Raw genomic sequence first — 23,891 nt, 5'->3', positions numbered from 1 at the left:
GAGCAAAGGAACCACCTTTCACAGACTTGAACGGGCCAGACTAATGATCTTTCCAGGTCCCCTCAAGCCAGGATTGTTCTTTGAGTCTACAAGTCATGATATGCCTAATTTGCACTTGAAAACCTAAGACTGCCAAAGGAAGCAGCACATGATGCACTAAGGCAGCTCCAGGAAACAAGTGAGGGAGAAGAGTGCAGAAAGGAATTTTTTGCTCCTAGCGATAAGGCCATGTATTTCCTGGCTCTGGCAAGGCCACACATCTTCAAAGCTTGATAAAAATAACCAGGACTCCACTGACCTTTTTCACACAATCATACAACTGGACATTAGTTGCAATGCTTCAGAAAAAGATGCAATCACAGCCTATACAGCAGAACAGGTCATACAGTATACCCTTTGCCACTCTTAGTAGTAGCCTGTTCAGAACATTCCTTTTCTTGTCCAGGACACACCTCACTTCTTGTCCACCCTGACCAGAGTACCTCTTAACTGTGTGCTACTGTATTTTACTCTAATCAAGAAGCTAGACAGTGTTATTTACCTTCTGCAGATTGTAAAATTCTTAGCATTGTGAATTTAGTATTACTCTCTTACCTACATTTTCTCTGTATTAATTTTTGCACCTGAGTGACTAATGTGGAGTAAAAGGGGACAGTTTTATTTAGAGAAGCTCATGTTTAACAGGGCCTATGGATCTTCACTAATTAACTGTAGGAAATTAACATGGTCTCCATGAAAAAATATGCTGTAGTACCCTTTTAAAATTTTATTGACCTAGTGTTATTTAACTTATGCATAACCACAACTACCAGCCCTCTTAACCTTTTCTGATTAGCTGTCCTTCAGTTTCAGTTCAGCTGCAAAAGATGGCTTAAAGCTTGGTATCTGCTTTAGCCAAGTCTCTTGGTGCAAGGTTTCCCTGTATCTAAGGGCTTCATGGCAAATTCTATCCATGTCAGAGATGGGTATCCCATTATCCTAATATAAACTTTAAGTTCAAGGACTGCAGATGTGAGCCTTTCATGTCCCTCGTGTAAGGGCAGCAGATCTTGTCTTCTGCAACTTTTTTCAGTCCAGATTTTTCATCTGATGCATTAAATCTGCTTCTAGCCAGGTGAGGCTTGAACTCAGAAGAGCCTTGCCACACAGACAGGGATAAAAACCATCCCAACTTCTTAGGTTGTAGTGAAGCCTAATTAACTAGAAACAGAAGCACCTATCTCGACAAAAATTGAAGTGGATCCAAATTACTATTTTAAGAACTAAGACCATTTATTTAGCTGCAGACCATTTTAACATCCAACACAGGTATTAATAACTGTGAGTCAAACTTCCAGTATCCTCACCCAGTATATACTGAATACATTAAGGCTACCAAAGTTTCTAATCCCCAAGTCAAATTTTCAAGTCAAACCTTAAAAAGGCACCTTCTCATGCTCAGTACCAATTTTAAGAGCAGAATGCTCCAATACCTATAGAATCACAAGCATCTCCGTTTGCAGTAACCTAAAAAGGATCATTGAGAGGAACACCAGGGCTCCTCAAAGGACTACCCACCTTTAAAGCTTTTGACTAAGAGCATCATCCAGACATTCCCAGAACTCTGGCATGTTTGTGGCCACTTCCTGGGGAACCAGTTCCAGTGAGCATGTGAACTGCACTAAATTCTGCCAAGAACTAGCTGAAAGGGTAAAGTTTAACCAATGTTATACTCAGCATCAAAGTGAGTGACACAATCTTTTTGTAAGAGAACCACTTTAAGATCACGGTTTGTGGTTCTAGTTTGGTGTGCATGATGCAGTAGTCTGAACTCCTGTTTAAGAAACTGCCAGTAACAACATACACTACAAAATCTCATACTTAAAGTTCACCACCAAAGGAGTTTATTGTTATTAAATTTAAGTCTTTTTAGTATCGTGCACAACATCTTTACTTCTGACTTGATTCAGACTTGGATGTAGAAGCTCTCAAAGAAGAAAGCCGGCGCCTCTTGGCAATCTGCTCCTGACGTTTCTCCTTGGCTTCCTGAAAAGCATGAAGTATGGAGATGTTACATATCAAGCACTTCAAAACATATACCAAGGAAAAAGCTAGGGAAAATGCAGCTTGAAGGAATGAATTCTGTAACTCCCTTCTACAGCTCAGAAGAATTCTCCAAGTATCCACACCAGCACAGACCTGTGTCTTTACACAGTATGCGAACACCCAAAACTATGTTATACTGCACACCAAAATATGTCACTATGCACCCCCAAAAATTCTAGTTAAGAAACTGATGTAGAGTTTTCAACACACCTAAGGTGCAGCTCTCTGTTTCTGTCAGCAAGTAATGAAATTCAGGAAGCACTGTGCCAAATATTCCAACTGTACTGCTTTCAGTACTGCTTCAGCAGTCACTGCAGTTTTAGGAGCAAGGGCAAACACATGCTAGCAAATACCTTCTTGCCAACTTATCCTCCACCAAGATTAACTGCTGAATCTCATTTCTCCACACTATCACTCAAATGCTCGGGCATCTTGAAGTTAAACCAGAATTCATTTGAACTAAAATAGCTATGGAAAAAAATATCCTCGGAGACCATAAATGTTTATTTCCTTAAATAAAAAGCTCTTAAATTAGTGAACTTGGTTAATTTCTATACTCTATGACAGAAACAGATGAACTATTTAAAAACCCCAACTGACCAGCTATGCTTATGCTCATATTTGGGCACTTATGTTCAAAATGAGCAGGCACAGAGCAGCCGTAGGCTGCTAGTTTGCTGCATAGGCCAGTTTACCAAATCCTTTGATTCTGGAGCTATATTCTATACAGCTGAGCTTGAATGGCAAACAAACCTTCATCCTCTTGGCCAACAGCTTCGCATACTCTGCAGCTTCCTCTTTGTTCTTCTGAGTGCGCTGCTTCTTCAGGGCGATACGCCTGCGCTTATGCTGCAGCACCCTAGGAGTCACCAGTCGCTGGATCTTGGGAGCCTTCGTTCTGGGCTTCTTACCTAAAAATCATTACGGATCAGCGGAAGTGGCAGAGTACCTTCCAAAGAGGCCACAGGCCTAAACAAGACAACTTTAGAGTAAGTTTGATTTACTGTTACAATAACATTATTCAGAGTACTACATCTTACAGCAACTACACAGAGTTCAACACCTTCACAAATTTCACAGGAAGAATTATCAATTGTCACCAGACACAGGATTAACAATATACTGCCTCAATGCTCGTGATTTGTTAATAGAAATGAAGAGAGAATTCCTAGCTTCTCAGCACACCTGTCTGCTTGAACTGCCCCCTAGACCTAGACTTTTAATAGTAAAGGAATCCATTATATAGCTTTCTGAACAAGAAATTTCCAGCATTAAAAAGCCATCTACAATTTTACTTAGGTTTGACATAATTTTTCCCAAAAAAACAGATTAACTATCCACGATGGGCAAACAAAACACACTACCACACACATCTCTAAAATAAAATTTTACTAAGCAATCCTGACAGACTTTAAAAGTCTCACACCACAGTCTGATGTCCACCAGAATATTCTTTAATTGAGAAAATAATTTCCTATGATGTGTTCCTTTCCCCCACAGAACTCCAGTCTAACCATATTCTTTTAAAAATCCAATTTTTTTTCCCTCAATCAAAAGCAAAAAACCCCAAATTCAAAGTCTTGCACTGCAATACAAAGGCAGTAAGAAAAGCAGTGCCCTGCCATTAAGACCTCATTTCAGACTGCCTGCTATAAGGGGGGGGGAAATCTTAGTATTTTCTCTCTACACTGCCTTTCCCCCACCACCATAAAAGTTTTAACAACATTCCACCTTGTATTTAACTTTCTTTCATTAGCAACTACTTTTGGGTTATTATGAGAAACACTAGTAAAAATTACTCCAGAGTCTATAAAACTTTTAAGAACAAACCATGACAAAAGATGGTAGAGGGGTGAAGGAAAGGAGGCTACCAAGAAACTCTACTCCTTTTCTTCAAGTTATGGCTGACAAAGCTTAAATACAGTGAGCGTCAACTACCCAGATGCACTACCATCTGTGCTTTGTCCAGCAGGCTGGACACCTCGGTAGTAATCCCAGACATCCAAAGAGCCGTGCTACTGGGAGCTCTTACCCTCTTTGTTCAGAGGCTTCCTCACAACATACTGGCGAACGTCGTCTTCCTTGGACAGGTTGAACAGCTTGCGGATCCTGCTGGCCCTCTTGGGACCGAGACGACGGGGCACAGTGGTATCAGTCAGCCCAGGAATGTCCTTTTCACCTTTGGGAATACAAGTTTAAAGGTGCCAATTACTACACTACTGAGCACCAGGTTCAGCAGCAAAACATCAAGTTTAAAATGCTAGGCAATCTTTGGGGTTCAGCCGTCAGTAACACCACCCCTGCCACCCTTGGCTGCTTTGACACAATCAGATTGCTGCAGCAACAAGAAGTGCTTCAGTAACCAGTTTTAGCACTACAAGAATGCAATGCTCAAAGGACTCCTAAGACGGATTTACACTCTGAAACTGGGACTGCCATTTCCATTCCGCACATCTTACCAACCACTATCAAGCAAGCTCCTTCCAGGTGCCTATGTCTATCTATTTATTGGCAGTTCCACTCAGATTCTTACCCTTTTTCACTATGACCAAGTTCAGGACACTCAAGTTTGCATCAACGATGCAGCCACGGACAGACTTGCGCTTTCTCTCGCCAGTTCTCCTGGGGCGATAGCAGGAATGGCCCTTGCTGAGCAGAAGGCGGACACGTCCGTGAGTCAGGACTCCCTGCTTCATGGGGAAGCCTTGCTTGTCATTGCCACCGCTTATCCGGACAACGTATCCCTATGAAAACAGAAACGCCTCCGAGTTACTCTCGTCCTTATTTCTGTAAGTAGCAGGTACCACAAGAGACTGCACGGAACAACAGAGCAGCATGGCCATGATTCAGCTTAAGTCACTGGTAGTGCAAACAGCTTTAACCAACACCTTTGGAACAGTTCAGCAATTTTACCCAAGAAATGTAAAAAATACCTCTGTATACCAGAATTTGCCGTTAGCATGATTTCTATCCCTTCGAAGTTTTGCTGGAAAGTAACAGTGCAAAATTCCTTACCAACATTGTCTAGCTTTTCTACAATTGTAAGCTTAATTAAAGCCAGTTATCTTCACAAACTGGAAATATGCAAAGAACACAGGAGTGTCTAGAGTACTGATATACATGAAAAAAGTCTGATCACTTTCTTTGTGAAAATGGCAGCACAAAAGATCACATTCCTCAAATTCAGCTGCACGGTTCATATCAACACCAACTATTCCCAGCCCATCCACCAGACCCAACAGGTATTTTCTCCTACATTAGCAACAGTTTAAACAGCCAATTTTGACCGACCAGCAGCAGATTCAACCTGTCCTGAATACCAAGAGACAGCACCCAAACGAAGAGCAATAAGCTACTGCGAAGGGGAGCAAGGACTCTAAAACACAAGGCTTTAAAAACCAAACCCCCCTGCTCAGATAAAGTACTGAAAGAGGCTGGCCTAAGCAGTAAGCTCAGTATATAAATAGCAAGAGAACCCTTTAACTTGACCACTAAATGCACACCACACAAGCACAGTATCTGACAAGTGCATTCTGGAGAAATTTTGTGTTTTATGCTCTTCCAGTACAGCTCCTACACATTCTTCTGCGCTACTTACCTTCCACTCCTCACCAAGAGAATCAGCCAGCACCTCCGTGGCCATTCGTTTCTCATAAAAGGTCCTGAGCTTACGCTCATCGTCTACTTCAATGAGCTTCTGGCAGCCAGTAGCCGGAAAAGAGATGTTGAGCTAACAAAGGGAAAAAAAAAACAAAAACCAAAACCAAAAAAATCTGGCTGAAACTTCTGGAGGAAGATTTAAACAAAAAATTAGAATTTACGTGACGGTTTGAGCTTGGCATTTCAAAGCTGGAATTCCCCAGCTGCTTACACAAATGCTCACCAGAAAAACCTGTCACCACCACACTGGGGAGAACCAAAGTAAGGAGGTCTATGTTCGGCCGCACAGGCCTGTACAACTCTTTCAGTCCCACAGAAAACTGGTTTTATTTCAATCAGCGAATGCGAGCAGCAGAAAACTGTGCCTCTCCTTTCCGTAAAACCCCGCACAGCACGCGCCGTATTAGACACACGCGCAAGTCACTGCAAGGGGACCAACACCGGCTGTGGGGGATCACTCGTACTTCCTGGGGGCTGCTGCAGAGCGCAGCGCTGCACGGCCGCCACTGCCTCGGGCACAGCGCACACGCGCCCCCCTACCGGGCCCTGCACTCTGCTGCACAGGCCTCTCACTCGCAAAAACCTCTTTCCGAGCCAAGCGGCTGGCCCGGAAGCCCGGCGCTCCTCAGCCCCGCGGCAGCAGAGCCCCGGCCGAGGAAATGGGGCCCTCAAGCAATCCGCTCCCATCCGCCCGCAGCTGCGCTCCAGCCCCGCCGCCACGAACCATCGGCCACCGAGAGCGGCTCTGCGGGCAGTGCCGCGACCATTCACGGCGGGAAAGCCGGAGACCCCCTACCCGAGCGCGGCCCCGGCCCGGCGCGGCCTCACCTTCATCCTGCTCTCGCCTCGACGCCGCGGGAAAAGGCCGCGCTTCCGCCCGCACTTCTTACATACACACAGAAACTCTCGCGAGAGCGGATCCACCCGCGCGCCCACGTGACCGGAGCTGCCCAATGCCGAGCGACGCTTTTACGCCGAGGGGCGGGGCCGGCGTGAGCGGTCGGGGGCGTGGCCTCGGTGCGTGGCCGGGCCCCGGCCGTGCCGCGCGCCCGACTGCGGGCAATTGGCTCCGGCCTGGGGCGGGCTCGGGCCTCTCCCTGGCGCCTTGGGGCGCTGCTCCGCCGGGAGAAAGTGTTCTTTAGGAACGGCCAGTGGAACAGCACGCAGGCCCTCCGCGGCTGGGAGCACTGGCACCTGTAAAAAGAAGCGCCATCAATACGCGACGCACCGGCTTTCAGGGGAAGGCGCGTTGCTGGCGCGGTGTGAGCGCCTCCCGCGAGACGGGCTTCCCGGCTCCCTGCCGGCGCTGTGTCCAGCGCCTTCTGCGGACGGGAGCAGGGGCGTGCGGGCAGCGGCCGCTCCTCTCCATCACACGGCTGGAACTGACGCTGTGTCCTTTGTCCAGTTCTGGCGTCCGCAGCACCAAGGAGACAAGGAGCTGGTGCGGAGGGCCGCAAGGATGATCAGGGGTCTGGAGCATCTCTCTTAGGTGGAGAGACATTGGGGCTGTTTGATCTGGAGAAGAGAAAAGTGAGAGGGGATCTCATCAGTACATAGAAATATCTCAAAGGTGGGTGCCAAGAGGATGGCGCCAGACAAATTTCAGTGGTGCCCGGTGGCACAGCATAGAGTAATGTTCCTAAACTAAAACACGGGAAGTTTCACCTTAACGTGAAGAATTTCTTTACACTAAGGGTGGCAGAGCACTAGAAGAGCTGCCTGGGCAGGTTGTGGAGTCTCCCTCTCTGGAGACACTCAAAACCCACCTGGACGTGTTCCTGTGTCACCTGCTTTAGGTGACGCTGCCTTGGCAGAGAGGTTGGACTGGATCATCTCCAGAGGTGCATTCCGCACATAACAATTCTGTGATTCTGTGTGAGGTATCTAAGCGTGCAAGGGAAGCGGGCATGTTCCCCACGCCCGTGGAGCAGCTGGCTGCTCAAAGCGGCCGGGGAGCGGGGAACTGGCGCTCCCACCGCCCGGCACCTCCGGGACAGGCTCCAGACACCCAGGCGGACGGGGCCCCGCTCCCTCCGCCCGTGGAGCGCCGGCCCGGGGCCGCCCCGCCCCTTGCGCGGCGCGCGGAGGAGAGGCGCGGCGGCAGCGCGGCCGCCGGGCAGGGCCGGAGCGGCGGCCGGGCGGGCGCGATGGGCGCGCTGCTGTGGTGGGACCCGCTGCGGGCCGGCAGCTCGGAGGTCGACTGGTGTGAGGACAACTACACCATCGTGCCTGCCATCGCCGAATTCTACAACACGGTCGGTGGCGGTGCCCGGCGGAGCGGGAGCGGCGGCCGCCTCGGCGCCGAGGGCTGCGGGTGGGCGAGCGTGCGGCGGCGGGCGGGTCCCGCTGCAGCCCGGGGTGCTCCTGCTGCCGGCCAGCTCCGTCTCCTGCGGAGTTATCGTGGGATTGTAGCATGCCCTTCTATGGCTGTCGACTTCTTTTTCTTCTCCGGTCGCAGGCATGCCTAAAATTAAGGATTTTTCCCCTAGTTTTTCAGGTACAAAATGGGGAGATTTTCTAGTCGTGCTACTGCCGGTAAGTAGTGTGTAGCAGGCCCTGTCCTCGTCTTTGTCGAGACTTGTGGTGCCCAAGCATCAAATTTTTGGTGCTGGATTGCCCTGGTCTAGCACCCATTTGCACAAACAGGTGTCAGTGCCTTGATGGGCATGCACGGCAGTGATGGGTCAAGATTAAAAAGTACCTTGGTGTTTGGAGGCAAAACTGGGTTTCTCTCAGGCATGCTTGGCTCCGAGAAGGCAAAGGTTTCATGGAGAGTTTGCCTTTAGGTTGCAGGATGAAGTCAGGAGTGTATGGAAGAGAGGGAAGAGGAATAATGTAATTGTTGCTTCTTTCCAGTTAGTCGTGATTAACCCCTGAGTCCTCTCACACCTTTCCAATACCTCTCAGTTGCTGTAGAGAATTTACAAAAACAGCCACAGCAGCAGAGCCAGATTGCCCTGTACCACATACCTTGGAAAGGAAGCAGTGCTCCTGACATCCTGTTGATGTAAAGAAGCGCAGTGACAAATCCACTAGAAAAAGATAATTCTTTGGGCTTTCAGGTAGTTTGCCCTTCCATGAAAATCACCTCTCCAGGAGCAAACCTGCAAATGCTGTCTGTTTTCTGTTCTGTAGGAGGTAGTGCACAAATGAGGAGCTGGAGCTTCTGCTTTGTCTCTTTTATACTTTAAAGGGTGCAGGTTGTTTTTTTTTTTTTTCCCCAAATTCCATCCTTGTCTGAACTGTGTTTCCCTTTCAAGCCATGTTTCTTTGACTGCCAACACGTAGTGGAAGAAGAAGTAGGTGTCTGGCTTCCCTGGCTGGAGTGTGTATCCCTGGAGGTTCTGCATATGCAGAACAAGTAATTCCATGGTGCACCGTATACATTGCTAACTTGTTTTCTTTTTGTACTTAGCTGCCAAAGTCCTAAAGATGGTGGCTGGTCCATGCCACTGAAGAATTTTGAGGGTGTGTGAGGGAAACTGTTGGCTTTTTTTGTGTGTCTGATGTCACTGTGCAAGGACCAAAAACAAAGGGAGGAAAAGGTCAGCATAAACAAGTTATCGAAGACAGCAAATGTGTTTTGGAGCCAGCTATGCAGGGGGAGTGGTATCCTTCTACTGTGTGTGCTGGTTCAGTCTGGAGTAGATTGAATTTTTCTTATAGGCACTGGTATTTGGGGGGGGAATGTTTTGTGCTGGATATAGGGTTGGTAACTCAGACATGTTTTCATTACTTCTGAGCAGGGCTTACTCAGGCCTTTTCTGCTCCTCACCTCAGCCAGCTAGCAAGTGGGCTGGGGCTGCAGAAAGCTTTTGGAGGGGACACAGCTGGGACAGCTGATTCCAACTGACTCTAGCCATGATGGCATCATGATCAGCATGTAGAGCTGGAAGAAGGAAGCAGTTGGGGCCTTTAGGCCATTTGTCTTCCCAAGTCACTGTTATGTGACGGGGCTCTGCTTTGCTGGGGATGGAGAGCCCCTGCCTATTCATGAGGAGTGCTGAATGAATTCCTTATTTCACTTTGCTTGTGTGAAGAGCTTATGTTTTCCCTATTGGATTGTTCTTATCTCAACCTCCACAGGTTTTCTCACATTTACCCTTCTGATTTTCTCCACCATCCTGCTCTAGGCGAATGAGCAAGCAGGCCGGCAGTGCATAGTTGCTGGGTGGGATTAAATCCCAACACTGTAGCGAGCTGATTAGCAGTGGTATAGAAGCTTGCCAAAATGCTTGGAGTGGCACTTGTGTCCAGATGAATAACTGAAGCTTCAGACAGGTGGACAGACACAGAAGAAAGTTTGCCCCGAAGCCTGCTGTGTTGTGGCAGCTGTTTACAAATCAGTAAACTGTGCACTGAAAGGGGAGGAGAAAAAGAGGCAGTGTTGAGGGTAGTCATACTTTGGCTTTCTTCAGTAATACCAAATCATTGTTAGGGCTTGATTTCTCTGTTAGCAACTTCTGAAAATTAAAACAGTGAGTTGCAATGGATTGATGGGATTCTGCAACTGTGTCCTCAAAAAAACAGATGCTTACAGGACAGCTATAAAGTTTTGGCCCTACTCTAAAAAGTACCTTAGGTGGCATCTAAATATATTCCTTCTGGGAAGGGTTTGCTCTGACTGACTCAAACTCCCTCGAAATTCCAGGAAGCAGTCTTCAGCAGATCTGAATCTGGCATCTGGGTCATTAAGCTTTAGATTAAAACCTTGCTAATCCGCATTTCAAATTGCCATGGCTGAGGTCAGAGTTGTGGTTGAGGTCTCACACAATATTCATGTAAGCACAAAACTGGAACAGCTTATCTGCTCCTTATGTATTTTAAAAAAATTGATTATTTGTTCTGGTAGGACATAAACAGAAAAAAAAAGCATTCAACATAATTAAATCTATAGGAGAAAACTGTTTGGAAGTTTTGTATAAATTGATCAAATTAATTTTTTAAAACATGCACAAACTAGACTTCACATGATTTTTGTCTAGCTGAAGTGATTCAGGTCTTACACTTTTTCAGTAAAGAGGCCGTAAAAAACTCCGTAGCTCAAATTGAAGGAATAGCTATAAAACCAGTATATTTTTTCTTTTTTTTTTTCCTCTGAAATGAATAAAGTAATGTGTTCTGATGCAGTGTAACCCTACTCCACACTGTAACAAATGCCTCCAAATGATCAAAACAATTTTCTCTGTGAAGAGGTATTTACAAAATAAAAGATATTGCTTATATTTTAAATACCTGAAAACAGTATTTTTCCTGTTGGCTGGGAAAGTCAGTATCTAGCAATTCAATATGTTGCATTTAGTTGTGTTTGTAATTTCCATTTACTAAGGGAATTGCCAGGGTTTTATTCTTCTTCTTTTGCTCCCTAGTGGCATGGAAATAAAAGTTGTAAAAAGTTATGAGGCAGTCTTAAGAGTGTGAGAGAATACTCATACTCTCCCTACCACCTCCTTTTTTTACCACAGAAGAGTTTCAGTGTATGTGAATGTCATGTTTAGGTACCAGGATGTGGAGGATACACACTCTCTAATGTTACTGGCAGCTACTTTAGTCTAGTTTTGCTTTCTGCTCAGAAGGACATGGTGCAGTAGGTTTTTCTGTGGTAGTTGAATTCTGCAGCTACTCTCTGGGAGGTGTAATCAATAGTGACGAATACATGAGCTTTGGTAGGACTGCAGGAAACATCTGTGTCAAGACAGTGGCCAGATGGGAGTGAAGTTGTATGATCATGATCTAAGCAAGCCCATTCTCTCTGTCCTATAGGCCTATGTCCTGAATAATTAATTAGCTGCAAATTAAAACTAAAGGTCCAGAATTGTATGAAGCCAAAAGAATGGACTGTTACTGAAGGGCTGCTTGCCTATTTTACATAACTATAACATCTAATCCTTGCCTTTTGCAGATGCCGAAGGAAATCTTCTGGACTACTGATGTAAATTTTTGCGCTTACCGTAATTATCAAAGTATTTGAATTGTACATTACCAAGCCTTGGAGACCAGTTATGTATTAATATAAAAAATACACATGCAGCATACTTTCTGAAGCCATACTTTAATACTTTTTAGTACTACCATTATTTCAGCTTCTGAGATGTTAGGAAATCCTCCTGATGACCACTGCAAAGAGTATAAGTCATGCTCAGGCTCCAGTTTGCAAGGGGTTTCTTGCATTTGCAGGCAGACCTTAGCATGAGTGGGAGTTCATTCCCGGAGTAGCACTGCCATAGCACAGAACCACTCCCTTGTGGGCTAATCACTTGTATAAATCTACATTGCTACAGCTGTGGTAAGTAGATCTAGCATGTCCTTTATCATCTTGTTCCTAGGTGGAATAAGGACTTTCTAGCCAAATTTTGATACACTGTGATTGCCTGTTCTGATTTTCTTCATTGTTTCAGCTGTAGAGATGGAAAAGTTTACTCCAAACCACTTGGTTTATAATCACCTATTTTCACCCCTTGACACCTCCCTTCGCCCCAGCTGTGTCTGAAAGCCTAAAATGCATAGAGGACTCCCATGCCCCCACAGGACTCGTCATAGTCCATCATCCCTACTGTATATGCTTCCTACCTGCTTTGGAGTAAGGAAAGTCTTCCTGTTCTGTGTGTGTACCAGGACATCATGCACTGGGATCCTGGTCCATGACTGTATTCCTGACTTTGCTGTCAGTCTCTGCTGCATGGAGCCTGTGTGGGGTTTTTTGTGAATGAAAGTTGCTCAGGTGAACCTGTTCTATTGAATGTGTAGGTTGCTTTACATGAGTTAAAACAACTTGATCTGCCTCTTAAAATCCGTTCTCAGACTGTGTTTAGGGGTTGACAACAGTAGCTGAAAGAAAAATTCTTATGTTATTCATGAACTATTTCTCCACAAATTTTCATTATTGTCGGCACAAGTTTGTAACCTGTGAAGAGGTGATCTGTCCCAATGGAATGTTCTTGACCCAGAGTTATTTTCTACATCAGCTTCAGAGCAGTTTTGTTGGGGGTGATTTTCTCTTGTGTTTGAGCTCAGCAGGCAAACATGAGAAAGCTGAGGCTGGAGATTCCTCCTGTCCTTTGGCCCATTGTGAAGCAGCAGTAGAGTCTTTTCATAACTGCTGAATTACTGTGGCATGGCTGGCCCTCAGCCCTGGCAGCTCCTGCGAAGAACCAAGTGATCACTACTCCAGGGACAGTTCCTGCTAATTGATAGTAAAGCGTTTTCAGTATTTACAGAATCATGCTTTAGGTTGTTTGTAAGCAAGAAAAACCAGAAAACATGTCTTCATTCAAATCAAGCATATTAAATTTTAAAAAATTAGGCTGCCTAGCAGTGGTCCTAATTATATGCTTTCCACCTTCCTATAAGTAGTTTTCAATCAAGTGCTGCAGTGGAGAATCAAGGGAAAAAGTTGAAGTGTAAAAGGACTTAAAGCTCCAGGCTCTCTTTACCCTGTAAAGGGTTCTAACTCTTAGCCTAGCATTTTATTTCAGACCGTCCAGACAATAACTATTGCTCAATAAATTGACTTCCACAAAGCTTGTCTAGCTCTGCCTTGTGTCAGTATTTCTAGTGTTTTTTCCCTGCTAGGCTTGATAGCCATTGGGAGGACAGGTCACTGGTCCTCAATAGCTTGATCTTGTACACTTTATGAGTTGCCAGAGTCTTGAATGTAGATTCTCAATAAAACTTCTTTGGGAATTGACTTGAATTGTAACTTGAATAGCCACATTTTACATTGCTGAAAGTTTTTATACTGTTACTAATTTAGTGATGTTAAACAAAACAGCAGAAACAGCTCAGCATAGGCAGAACCAGGGGGTCATAATTTGTTGAACTGGGGCTTCACTGAATGACAAAATGTTATTATAGAAAGCCTATGGATATTTAAGATTTGTTTATTTTCTGTCTTTGTGAGACTGTTTGTTTTTTTTTCCTAGATAAGCAACATCTTGTTCTTCATTTTACCACCCATATGTATGTGCTTGTTCCGTCAATATGCAATCTGCTTCAACAGTGGAATATATTTAATATGGATTCTGCTAGTCGTGGTTGGTAAGTTGATTACTCTGTATTTGCCAACTGATGTGTGAACTGAGAGAGTACATCGGTTGTTCCTGCTTGTGCTTGACTGTTTTTTAAAGCAAAGCAGTTCTGACATCTATGGAAGAATTTGCTTGTATTTGCTTAAAGCCAAAGTGGCCATAATTTCTGGAGGGAAAATGCCTTTTGCAAACTGAGGCTGGTGGGAAATTTGACCATAGTTCTGTTCCTTCCAATCCTTCCTTGCATACTTTTTTTTTTGTGTGTGTTTGGGTTTACTCTACAGTGGTGCTGATCCTCTTTGCTTAAATAAGAGCTGAAGTGCCAGTGCAGCTTAAGAGAGGACTAGGGTTTGTACTGAGAAGGCCCGGAGATGTAGCTATGAGATTCTGAAGTTTGTTCATTCCTGGAGGCACTCCAAGGGGATAATCAGAGCCCTCTGGGGTAATGTGACACTTTCCATCTGTAAATCTGTATCATGCAGTGTCAGAACTCAGAATGTCCCACAGACATTCTCGGACATTCCAGACCCAGGTCAAAAGCATCTGAGACCTTGGCATGCAGCCAGAGACCACTGTGGCTTTGAATCTGACCCATGGAACAGTTTACCAACTTTGCAGGAAGAACAAGAAGTCACAAAAGTTTAGATATTGTAGTAGAAGTAGTCACAAAGTAAAGGGTAGGATTTCTGAGTGCTGTACAGGGGGGTTTTAAGCCTTGTACGCAGGGGTCCAAGTTTTGTACATGGGGGTAAGGGGTTCTAAGATGGAGGGACTTGGGTGTGCCCTGTCCTCTTTCCTTCTCCTTCCTAACCTCCATGTCTTTGGTGATGTTGGCACTCACAGATTGGTTTAGAGTAGAAAGTCACCATTCAATATAGATAGTAGGTATTGGGGAAAAAGCATAAACATGTAGTACGTAATATATGATATAAAAGATGGCACCAGCCCCCTGGGAGGGCAGTGTGCCTTTGTCTGACCTGCTGAACGGGCCACAGCAGTTCAGGAGAAGAATCTTTTAGATAACCAACAATAAACAACCTTGAGAACAGACAACAGAAGACTATCGAGTCTTTCTTCGAAGCCGCGGGTTGGAGGAGGGACTTTTCCATCTTTCGGGGTCATCCCAATCCGGGGGTGAAACCCCACAATGCAGTAATCATCAGATGCTGCTTTTTCTTTTTTCTTGCCCATTCTTGTGCTATTGAGAAAATTCCGAACCAGCATTTGGCATTTATTTCTTAATTGGTTTTGCTTTATACTTTTCTACCTGGTGTTTCTTCAGGCACATATTTTCTAGTAGGAGCTGACATTTTTAGCTGCTACTTTTGTAATCTGCTTTTGTAATGTACTTTTCTTCATGATTAGCAAGAGTATGATGGCTTGGATTGCCCCTTAGTAAAGTTGGTGTTTTTTATAAACTTTTGTAGACCATTTCCTGTAGCTACCATTTCCTGTGAAGTTCTGAGCACAAGCAGAGTGTTTCTGTCTATTCCGGTAATGCAGCTGTTCATAATACTGTCTCTTGATTCATTTGTCCAGGAATTGGATCTGTTTATTTTCATGCTACCCTCAGTTTCTTGGGCCAAATGCTGGATGAGCTGGCAATTCTCTGGGTTCTGATGTGTGCTCTTGCCATGTGGTTCCCTAGGAGATACCTGCCCCGAGTTTTTCGAAATGACAGGTAATCGTACAATGATACATGTACACTTACATGTTTTTTGAAACTTCCTGTGCTAACACCTAAACCTGCACATAATGACACCAAGTTATCAACCTTACCACTATCCTTGCTATTTTTTCTTTTTCTTGCTCCATTGTCTTCCAGTTGCTTGTATCTCATTCAGCACATTTAGTTCAAAATTCCTGAGTCAGCAGTTGCTGGTAGTGGTATATTTGTCCGTAACTTCAGGTGATTAGATGAGATGACTTGCCTCTGGAATTGTCTGTTCTTGTGGATTCCAGGGAGACTTTTATGCTGAGTAGTTTATATAACTTACAGCTAATGTAGGAGAAGCCATCTTTCACTCTTCCTTTTGTATATCTTGAAGGGTATATACGAGTGAATCTATGGAAGTCAGCTGAATATTCATCTGACTTTTTAAAACAGTGGTTAAGAATGGTGTTTAGGTATTCAAAGGCTAAGTGTTTATTTAGAAACCTATTGTTGTAAAGGGATTTTTTTCTTTTTCTTGCAGGTTTAAGAAAATACTCTATAGCCAGTTTAAACCATTCGGTTGTGGTTTGCTCCCCCCCCCCCCCCAAAAACACTGTGTTTTTCTTTTGTGCAGTAAAGAAATTGAGGTAATGGAGAGGCTTGAATTGCAGCAACAGTGTTGTTCTCTCTGAAGGTTGCTAAGACTGTTGCCTTTTGCCCTCTTGTGCTGTTACTCTCTGCAGGAGTTTTTCATTTGTTCATTTGATTGTTGGGGGTTTTGGTTGGTTGGGTGGTTGGTTTATTCCTGACAATATGCCAGATTAGAAGTTGCTAATGCATGGAGAGAAGTTTGGTGCCTAGACTGACCAACGATACCTCAAAACAGCTTGCACTGGGTACAGTGTACCTATAATTACTGCATACAGCCTATGTGCATGGCCCAACTTCTCTTCATCATGAATGACTTGGACTTTGACACAAGACTGGAAGGAGTACTAAGTAAGTTTGATGGCCACACTAAATTGGGAGGAGCTGTTAAATCCCTTGAGGGCAGAGAGGCCTCCACAAATGAGAGCAATCAACAACCAGGGGAAGTTCGACAAGGGAAAGTGCTGGATTCTGAGATGGGGCAGCCCTGGATGTATGGACAGACTGGGAATGAGATGCTGTAAGCAGTGCCATGAAAAGGGACCTGGGTGTCCTGGTTGACGGGAAGCTGAACATGGGCCAGCACTGAACATGGCCCTGGCAGCCCTGGGGGGCATCAGGCACCAACCGGGCAAGGGAGGGAATTGTCCTGCTGTGCTTTGAGCTGTGGCAGCCTCACCACGAGTGCTGGGGGCAGTTTTGGGCACTGCAATATAAGAAAAACATTAAACTATTAGAGAGCATCCAAAAGAGGGTAATGAGGGGGACCCCTCAAGGAGCTTGAGGGGAAGCTGTATGAGAAGTGACTGAGGTCACTTGGTTTGTTCAGTTTGGTGAAGGCAAGATTGAGGGGAGACCTCATTGTAGTCTTCGACACCCTAATGAGGGGAAGAGAAGGGGCAGGATCCAGTCTCTTCTCTGTGGTGACCAGTGACAGGACCCAAGGGAATAGCCTGAAGCTGAGTCAGAGGTTTAGGTAGGATATCAGGAAAAGGTTTTTCACCCAGAGGGTGGTTGGGCACTGGAACAGCTCCCCAGAGAAGTGGTCACAGCAGCAGTCTGACAGTTCAAGAAGTGTTTGGACTGTGCTCTCAGGCACATGGTGTGACTCTTGGAGATGGTGTTTGTGCAGGGCTAGGAATTGGAGGTGTTATCCTGCTGAGTGTCTTCCAGATCACAGCATGTTCTATGATTCTGTGTGGTTTAATGGCTTTATTGCTTGATGTAAATTTAGTACTTTTGCATATTGCAGTATAGTGTTACTACAGAACATCAGCAACCTAAGAAGCTTTACTGGTATCTTTGTTTATGAGGTTACTCATAGATGTTCAGTTCATGTGAAGAATTCAGTGTCCTAAATTTATGTGTAATTTATCTAAACTCTGTAAATGAGCTCCCAGATGCCTAGAGGTTACATTTTGTCAATTAGTGTCTTCTAATATTTCAGGGTAGGTTCATACTATTGACCAGGATGGTAAATTATTGGTTTGTAAAAGAATAACAACACTTTTGGGGTAAAATACTGTTTCTGTTTAACTTTGTGTTAAAACTGTAAATACTGGTATGAAAGATCCTATCATATCCTTCCACTTCTCAGAGAATGTATCAAAACAGTTACTTTTTAGGGAAGGTCTTGATTCCTTTCTGAAGTATGCAGACACTCTGGGCAAGAAACCTGTGCTAGTTTGAAGACAAACCAGCAGAAGGAATTAACTCCACACAAACACGTTGCGAGGGATTCCAAGTAAGAATTACAATTTCATAGGAAAAATTTGGAATAAAGGCAGTAGTACAGAAACACTGGCTTAAACTGACAAAGTCAGAATATGACCCTGTTGGTCAGGGTGGTGGCAGCTGTCCCATTGGAGTGAGAGATATGCTCTTGTTGAAGCGGTGATCCTGTAGAAAGGATCTTCTTTGAAGGGCCAGTGGTGATTATTGAGAGCTCTTTTCCTCTGGGAATCCAGTGGTGGTATCCTGGTGTCTCAGGTCCCAGATTATATACAATATACAGGTAGGAATGTCCTTCCCCCAGGGTGGATATCTCACAATGGGATGATGTAATTCTATGACTCATTTGGGGAATCCTTGATGGCCCATTGGATATGACCCTGCTGTAGGCTGAGTGTGCATTGGGCAGCTGTTGGAAACAACTGACCATTAACAGCTCAGAAGGTGCTATAGGTGGTGATAGAATGCATACCTATCACCCATCAATGCATACATTGTAACCCAAGACAAAGCTCTAACCTAGAACAGGTTTGGTTAATACTTTCAAGTTCTTTGCTTTGCCTGACTAATCCTCTTGTATTATGTCTATGGTGTGCTCACAGATGTACTGTTCACTTTCATCATCCTCATCACACTTTGAATTTTTAATGCTGAAAATGTTATTATCTGTCATGACCAATTTGTGATGTATTTATTTATTGAGACATTTATGTCATATCTGAGCTTCCTACTTAAGTAACTTGTTGCTTTCCAGCAGAATGAAAAACTTTAAAGCAAGATGCAAATTAAATGAGCCTAGCACTTGTGGCCATGGAATGGTACCGTACAAATATATTGAGACCCTACTTCAAACATAGAAGGCCATCCTTGGACAACAGTTTTAAAAAGCTATGGGCTAGTAGTTAAAAGGCAGTGTGGTGATCCTCTTCCTCAGCCATAGACTGGGTGTGGGTTGTTTGAAGTGCAGACTTGGAGTTTAAACAACACTTAACATATATTTAATTTAAAAGTTGTCAGGCTGTCTACATAGGGAGCAATAGTGATTTCATATTTGCTAAGAATATACCAAATCTTGGTCTTATAAAAATGAGTTTGAGAATTTCTCACCTACTGTTGAATTTGATAAAGGAAATGTTCCAATTTAGCATGTAAGTTTCAGTATCTTTGAAGGCTCTTCAAAGAGATAAAGGAAAGTTAAGCATACTGTAAAATAGCTGTAGAAATTGAGGCATTAACAATAAGAAAATATAAAAATCCCTGTTAAGAGCTTGAAGAATGATGAGACAGAACATTTTTGAAGAAGTACAGTGCTGTGGGCAGAGGTAGACCTCGATTTTGTTACCTTATTAACATAATGTTGAAATTTCTGGGTTTAATAATTAAAAGTTTTGAATTAAAAGAAGTTTTTCTGCCCATATAAACTCTACTCAGGAGCCGATTTAAAGCTGCTGTGGGTGTCCTGTCTGGAGTTACCACCTGTCTGGCCTTCATTAAGCCTGCCATTAACAACATCTCACTAATGACGCTGGGAGTTCCCTGCACAGCTTTGCTTATTGCTGAGTTGAAGAGGTAAGTAAAATTCTCCAGAATGCAGACACCATTGCCTTCTCAGATCCCTAGGACACTGTGAGATGATACACTGTATCTGCCTTCAGTGCATGTCACAGCAGTTCAGAAATGCTTCTACCACAAGCAAGAGCGAATCTAGTATAAATTTTCTTGGCAGTTCAGACATTTTTTTGACAAGGATTTCTTTTCTCTAGGACTTCGTAGTAGGTCAGATATTTTCTGTGTGTTCTTGCAACATACCTCTTGCTGCAACCTGATTTAACTCAAATTTGTTAATTTATTGTGATACTAGGGCCTGGGTTTGCTTTATGGACAGCATTTTTACTGTATAGTGTGAATAAGGGTGAGGTGATGGCATGGTTGTAGTCTGGATGCTAGTGGGAGCAAGGCCCAAGCACATGTGGAAGATGTTCCAACTCCCAAAGTTGTACTGCGAGTCTTGCATGACTTAGTCATCTGATATGAATAATGTGATGGAGTCAGAGTGACAAAGAGAAGGTTAATCACTACATTTTGGAAGATAGGTGTCAGTCAAGGCCGTAGAAATCATAAAACAGAATGCAAATAGAGAAGAACCTGAGACTGATTTCCACATTTTAGAGAGTTGCTCTGTTATAGTGATACCAGCAGCTGTCCAGAGACTTTTTTTCCATCTCTCCACCCACTGCGAAAAGGACCAGAGGAGTACTAGCATTTGAACTTGTCTTTTTTCACCTCTTCTCCAGTGTCTGACAAAGATTTTACAACTTATGCTTGCTCTTATATGTTGCATATGTACATCAAAACAAGTTAGAACAAAAATGTCTTCATTCTAATTGTGTCTGTTAGAATAGAGACTTTTCTGTTTGCTACATTACCCTGATCTGCCGCTGCTATTCAATGGAAGCCTCTCCAAACAATGTTTTGTAAAGGTGTTCATGAGTCTTTTTTCGTTAGAATCCTTTTATGTATTTCTGTGGTCAAAGACACTTGGAAACAGCGCACAAGTTAGTTGTGGACCAGGTCAGTAGTGGAACAGTATTGGTGGTGCCTCATTTTGATGATGGCACAAAGGAACTACTGACAGGGCAAAGGGACATCTGGTTGTAGCACGGGATAATCTGTGAATTCTCTGTCAGTTCCATATCAGTTTTCCAGGCATGAGCTCCTGAGAAACTTGAAAGGACAAGTTAGTGTCTCCTAAGTTTGAGTACTGTTGTTTCACATCTAGGAATTGGTATGCCTATAGGTATTTGTTTTTTTAAACTCTTTCTGCAGGGTCATTGTCCTGGTTTGGGACTGATATGGGAGGAAATCTAGCATCACAAAGTCACCCCAAACAGTCATATATATTACTAAAATGTCTGGAGCTTCCTGGTTATGTTTTTTTAGGGAGAAAATTAAGGACACAAATAGATCTTCTTTTCCAATTGGTGAATAAAAAGGGATCGTAAGTGACATAGGGCCCTCTCTGGCTGTGCATTGGGATGGTTTAATACCACTGATATTTGTGGATGAATCTGTAACTACAGAAGACAAATAAAAAGCTTTTATTTTAAGCTGTGCTGATCCTTTTGAAATTTGAAGGGTTACATTCTTGTAAACTGAGAGGTAAGGAGTCATCTCATCCCCTTTTGCTGGAGGAAAATTAATCTAACCATTATTTAAAAGGTTTGCTATTTTTCCATTTTGTGCTACCATATCCAGGAGGGGACTTCGCATCCAAGTCCAGTGAGCTGCTGTGAAAATTTTTCTGTGAAATAGGTATTTGGGGAAGAAAAGTTGCTTCTGTTCCATGCTGAAGTTTTTGATATTTTAGACTAAAACTCCTCGTTGTTATTCCTATTCTAGGCTGTGTCAATTTTGTACAAAAATCTGGGGAATCAAAACCACTGTGTTTTCAAACGAAAATTTTCTGCTTTATGTTTGTCTTTGATAAGGAGATAATATTGTCACAAAAGAGCATTAAGTTCTTAGATGAGGACCTGGTAAAGCAGAGTGTGTGGCTGGGAAGTATTGTGGGTAGGAGGTGATCAAAAGAGCAGAAGGTAGTCAAGTGTCCTTAAAAGACAAATAAGTTGTTAAACTTTATTCTCATTTCTGTCACAACAAGAAAAAGCTGTACTGGAAGATGATACCAGTGGAAAGGTGGATGTGATTTGCCTAGTCTGAGCCATTGAGATTATAATGTCATCAAATTAGTAGCTATTTAGGGAGATAATGTCCTCCATGTGCAGATAGATGCTAGAATATTGTTGCTCAGCTGACTTCTGAGCCTTGTGTAGTGAAGGTTTACTGTAGTTTCTGGTCTGACCATTATTATTTGATTCTTCTACTAGAAATCTGACTGAGGGGGAGCCTTGCTTCATTATTGCAGGTTCCTTTATTCCCTTGACTAAAAGGTTAAGCTTGTTAAAAATTTAAAATATTCCTTAGGATGAAAGGGTAAAATTCTGTGTAAAATTCAATCAATCAACATTGCACTGGTTTGAAGAAAAGATGGAATGCTTTCTTGGGGGTTCCAAGATATCAGAAGACAATGCTGCTGGAAGTGTGTATTTAGGTGTCCCTTAAATAACAAATGACTGGAGCTGACAAGTGTTTGCAGAAATGCTGACATTTGAATAACTGTGTTTTGTTAAACAGAGAACATAGTGCATTGTGTAGATGAAAGGGAAATGGAAGTGCAAGATTTGTGGGATCCATTATCTTTCAGAATAGAGGAGGATAGGATCCGGGCAGCATGAATGTGGCTTTTAGAGCCTCAGCTAACAAGTCCTATTTTAATTCTTATCAGTGTCTATGTCTGTTGAGAAATAAAAGAAAGGCTACACGTCCAGGTGGTATTTGCATTACGTCTCTCCACTGTAGTAAAAGCAGTCTCCTGCTTCCTCAGCAAGCATGTCCTCACCCCATCTGAGGCACAGTTACTGTAGAAACTGAAGACTCCATTATGGGTGATCTCAGAAAACGCAGGAGTATTACAGAGATCAGCAGGCTGTGCTCTTCTCGTTGTGATCTTTCTGCCTTAAAGTAGTCCTTTGCAGAACACTCTATAACATTGTCTTAAGTTTATAAAAGTAATTTGCAGCATGTGATGGTGTTATTGAGCAAACCTTTCTTTACAGTCTGTACTTTTGCTATGGCTGATCTTGTACTAGGTAAGTAAGCCTCCAGTTTTCCTTTGCAGCCTTGAATTCTTTGAACCATGCAGGTTAATTGCCTTTACCTCTTGGAATTCAGGTAGTCAGGTCCTGACTAAAAGACCTTAAGCTTGAGGCCAAACCTCTTATCTTAAATGGGATGCAGTTGCATGTGTTTATCTCCTTCAGATATGTCCAGGAAGCCCTCATATTCTCAATACACACACCCTTTCCTTTGTCGGAACACACAAGTATACACTCCATCTCAGTAGCCTAGTTTTATCCATCAGATAAACAAAATTGATTAATGTGCCTATCTGCTTAGGTTCATAGTTTAGTGCTGTTAGGAACAATAGTACCTCTCACTGAGGAATATAAATGCCTTAGCATTAACAGAAGTCTTTATACAGTAACAAATATGAGAAAATCTGAGCATTTGCTGCATGGCTGGTTGTTAATGAACAGCGTGTGTAACTAATCACTAGTTACACCCCTTCCTCGGTATAGGAATAGTTTGGTGTTTGCCCACCATTGGTACACTGGTATTTAAGACAATACCCAAAACACAGCTACTGATAAAAAGGTTTGGTTTTTTACCTCATCTCTGCCTTGCATCAGAGCTAGACTGTAAATGAAGATAATCTTTTAAGTAAATTTATGGTGGAGTCATTATAATGATGCATGTCTGGCATTGTTTTATAAATATTTATTTATGTTTTTCTCCTTAGGTGTGAAAACCTGCGTGTATACAAACTGGGTCTCTTTTCAGGTCTTTGGTGGATGCTAGCTCTTTTCTGCTGGATCAGTGACAAAGCGTTTTGTGAGATCTGGTCCTCATTTAACTTTCCCTACTTGCACTGTGTATGGTAAGTGTTGCGTATAAAGTCCAGAGTTTGATTCAAATGTGATCCATTCTCACCATATTACCCTTCTGTGCTGCTTGGTGGCTAGTTCTGGATAGTTCTAGACAGAATATATAGTAAGATTTTATAAGCCCAACAAGTCTTGTGCTATTCAGGGTGGCAGATTTAGGCCTGATCATATTCTTAAGCCACTAGGTTCATTAATTGTAACTGAATTTCTTGCCGTACTGGTTACTAAAAACCATAGCTGTGACTATGAAAACTTACACTGCCATTGATAATGATGGTAATCCTCATGACGAATGAGGATCAGTGATTAATTAATGATGTGAAGTGGAGAAGCAAGTAAAGAGCTTTGATGCCCTTTATCTTTTACCACCCAGCAAATCATGGTTACTTACTTGAGGTACCATATCTCAGCATTTCTGCACAAGTATAACAGGTGCAGAGAAGCCAAAAAACTGGAACCTGTTTAGACCAGGAATAAACTACAGTTTTGTGGTTTTCCTTTCCAAATATCCTTTGCCTCCAT

At 43.3% G+C, this 23,891-nt stretch overlaps 2 protein-coding genes across 9 annotated transcripts in view; one reads left to right on the top strand and one right to left on the bottom strand.

Moving 5' to 3' along the window:
* Positions 1-1,857: 1,857 nt before the first annotated feature.
* Positions 1,858-6,702, bottom strand: RPS6 (ribosomal protein S6). The gene is made up of 6 exons (XM_038123931.1): positions 6,574-6,702; positions 5,684-5,815; positions 4,619-4,829; positions 4,118-4,264; positions 2,839-2,996; positions 1,858-2,025 (listed from the first exon to the last, which is right to left on the bottom strand). Exons 1-6 carry the CDS (start codon positions 6,577-6,579, stop codon positions 1,930-1,932), a joined length of 750 nt encoding a protein of 249 aa, XP_037979859.1. The 5' UTR covers positions 6,580-6,702; the 3' UTR covers positions 1,858-1,929.
* Positions 6,703-7,355: 653 nt separating this feature from the next.
* The window catches only part of ACER2 (alkaline ceramidase 2), a 44,676-nt gene continuing 28,140 nt past the window's right edge, over positions 7,356-23,891 (top strand). The window contains exons 1-6 of one of the 8 annotated variants that reach the window (XR_005255206.1): positions 7,356-8,000; positions 11,648-11,677; positions 13,668-13,782; positions 15,312-15,453; positions 19,237-19,374; positions 23,225-23,362. Coding sequence is in view for 7 of the 8 variants with exons in the window: in XM_038123924.1 (XP_037979852.1) it covers positions 7,653-8,000; positions 11,648-11,677; positions 13,668-13,782; positions 15,312-15,453; positions 19,237-19,374; positions 23,225-23,362 (911 nt within the window). In the remaining variant the exon portion in view is untranslated. Of the gene's footprint in view, positions 8,281-11,647; positions 11,678-13,667; positions 13,783-15,311; positions 15,454-19,236; positions 19,375-23,224; positions 23,363-23,891 lie in introns of all 8 variants that reach the window. The other 7 variants (XM_038123924.1, XM_038123928.1, XM_038123929.1 and 4 more) reach the window with 7 other exon arrangements.

The sequence above is a fragment of the Motacilla alba genome, chromosome Z, assembly GCF_015832195.1.
Source record: "Motacilla alba alba isolate MOTALB_02 chromosome Z, Motacilla_alba_V1.0_pri, whole genome shotgun sequence".
Classification (NCBI taxonomy): domain Eukaryota; kingdom Metazoa; phylum Chordata; class Aves; order Passeriformes; family Motacillidae; genus Motacilla; species Motacilla alba.
The sequence above is the reverse complement of the archived record's forward strand: the minus strand, read 5'-3'. Positions and strand labels throughout refer to the sequence as shown.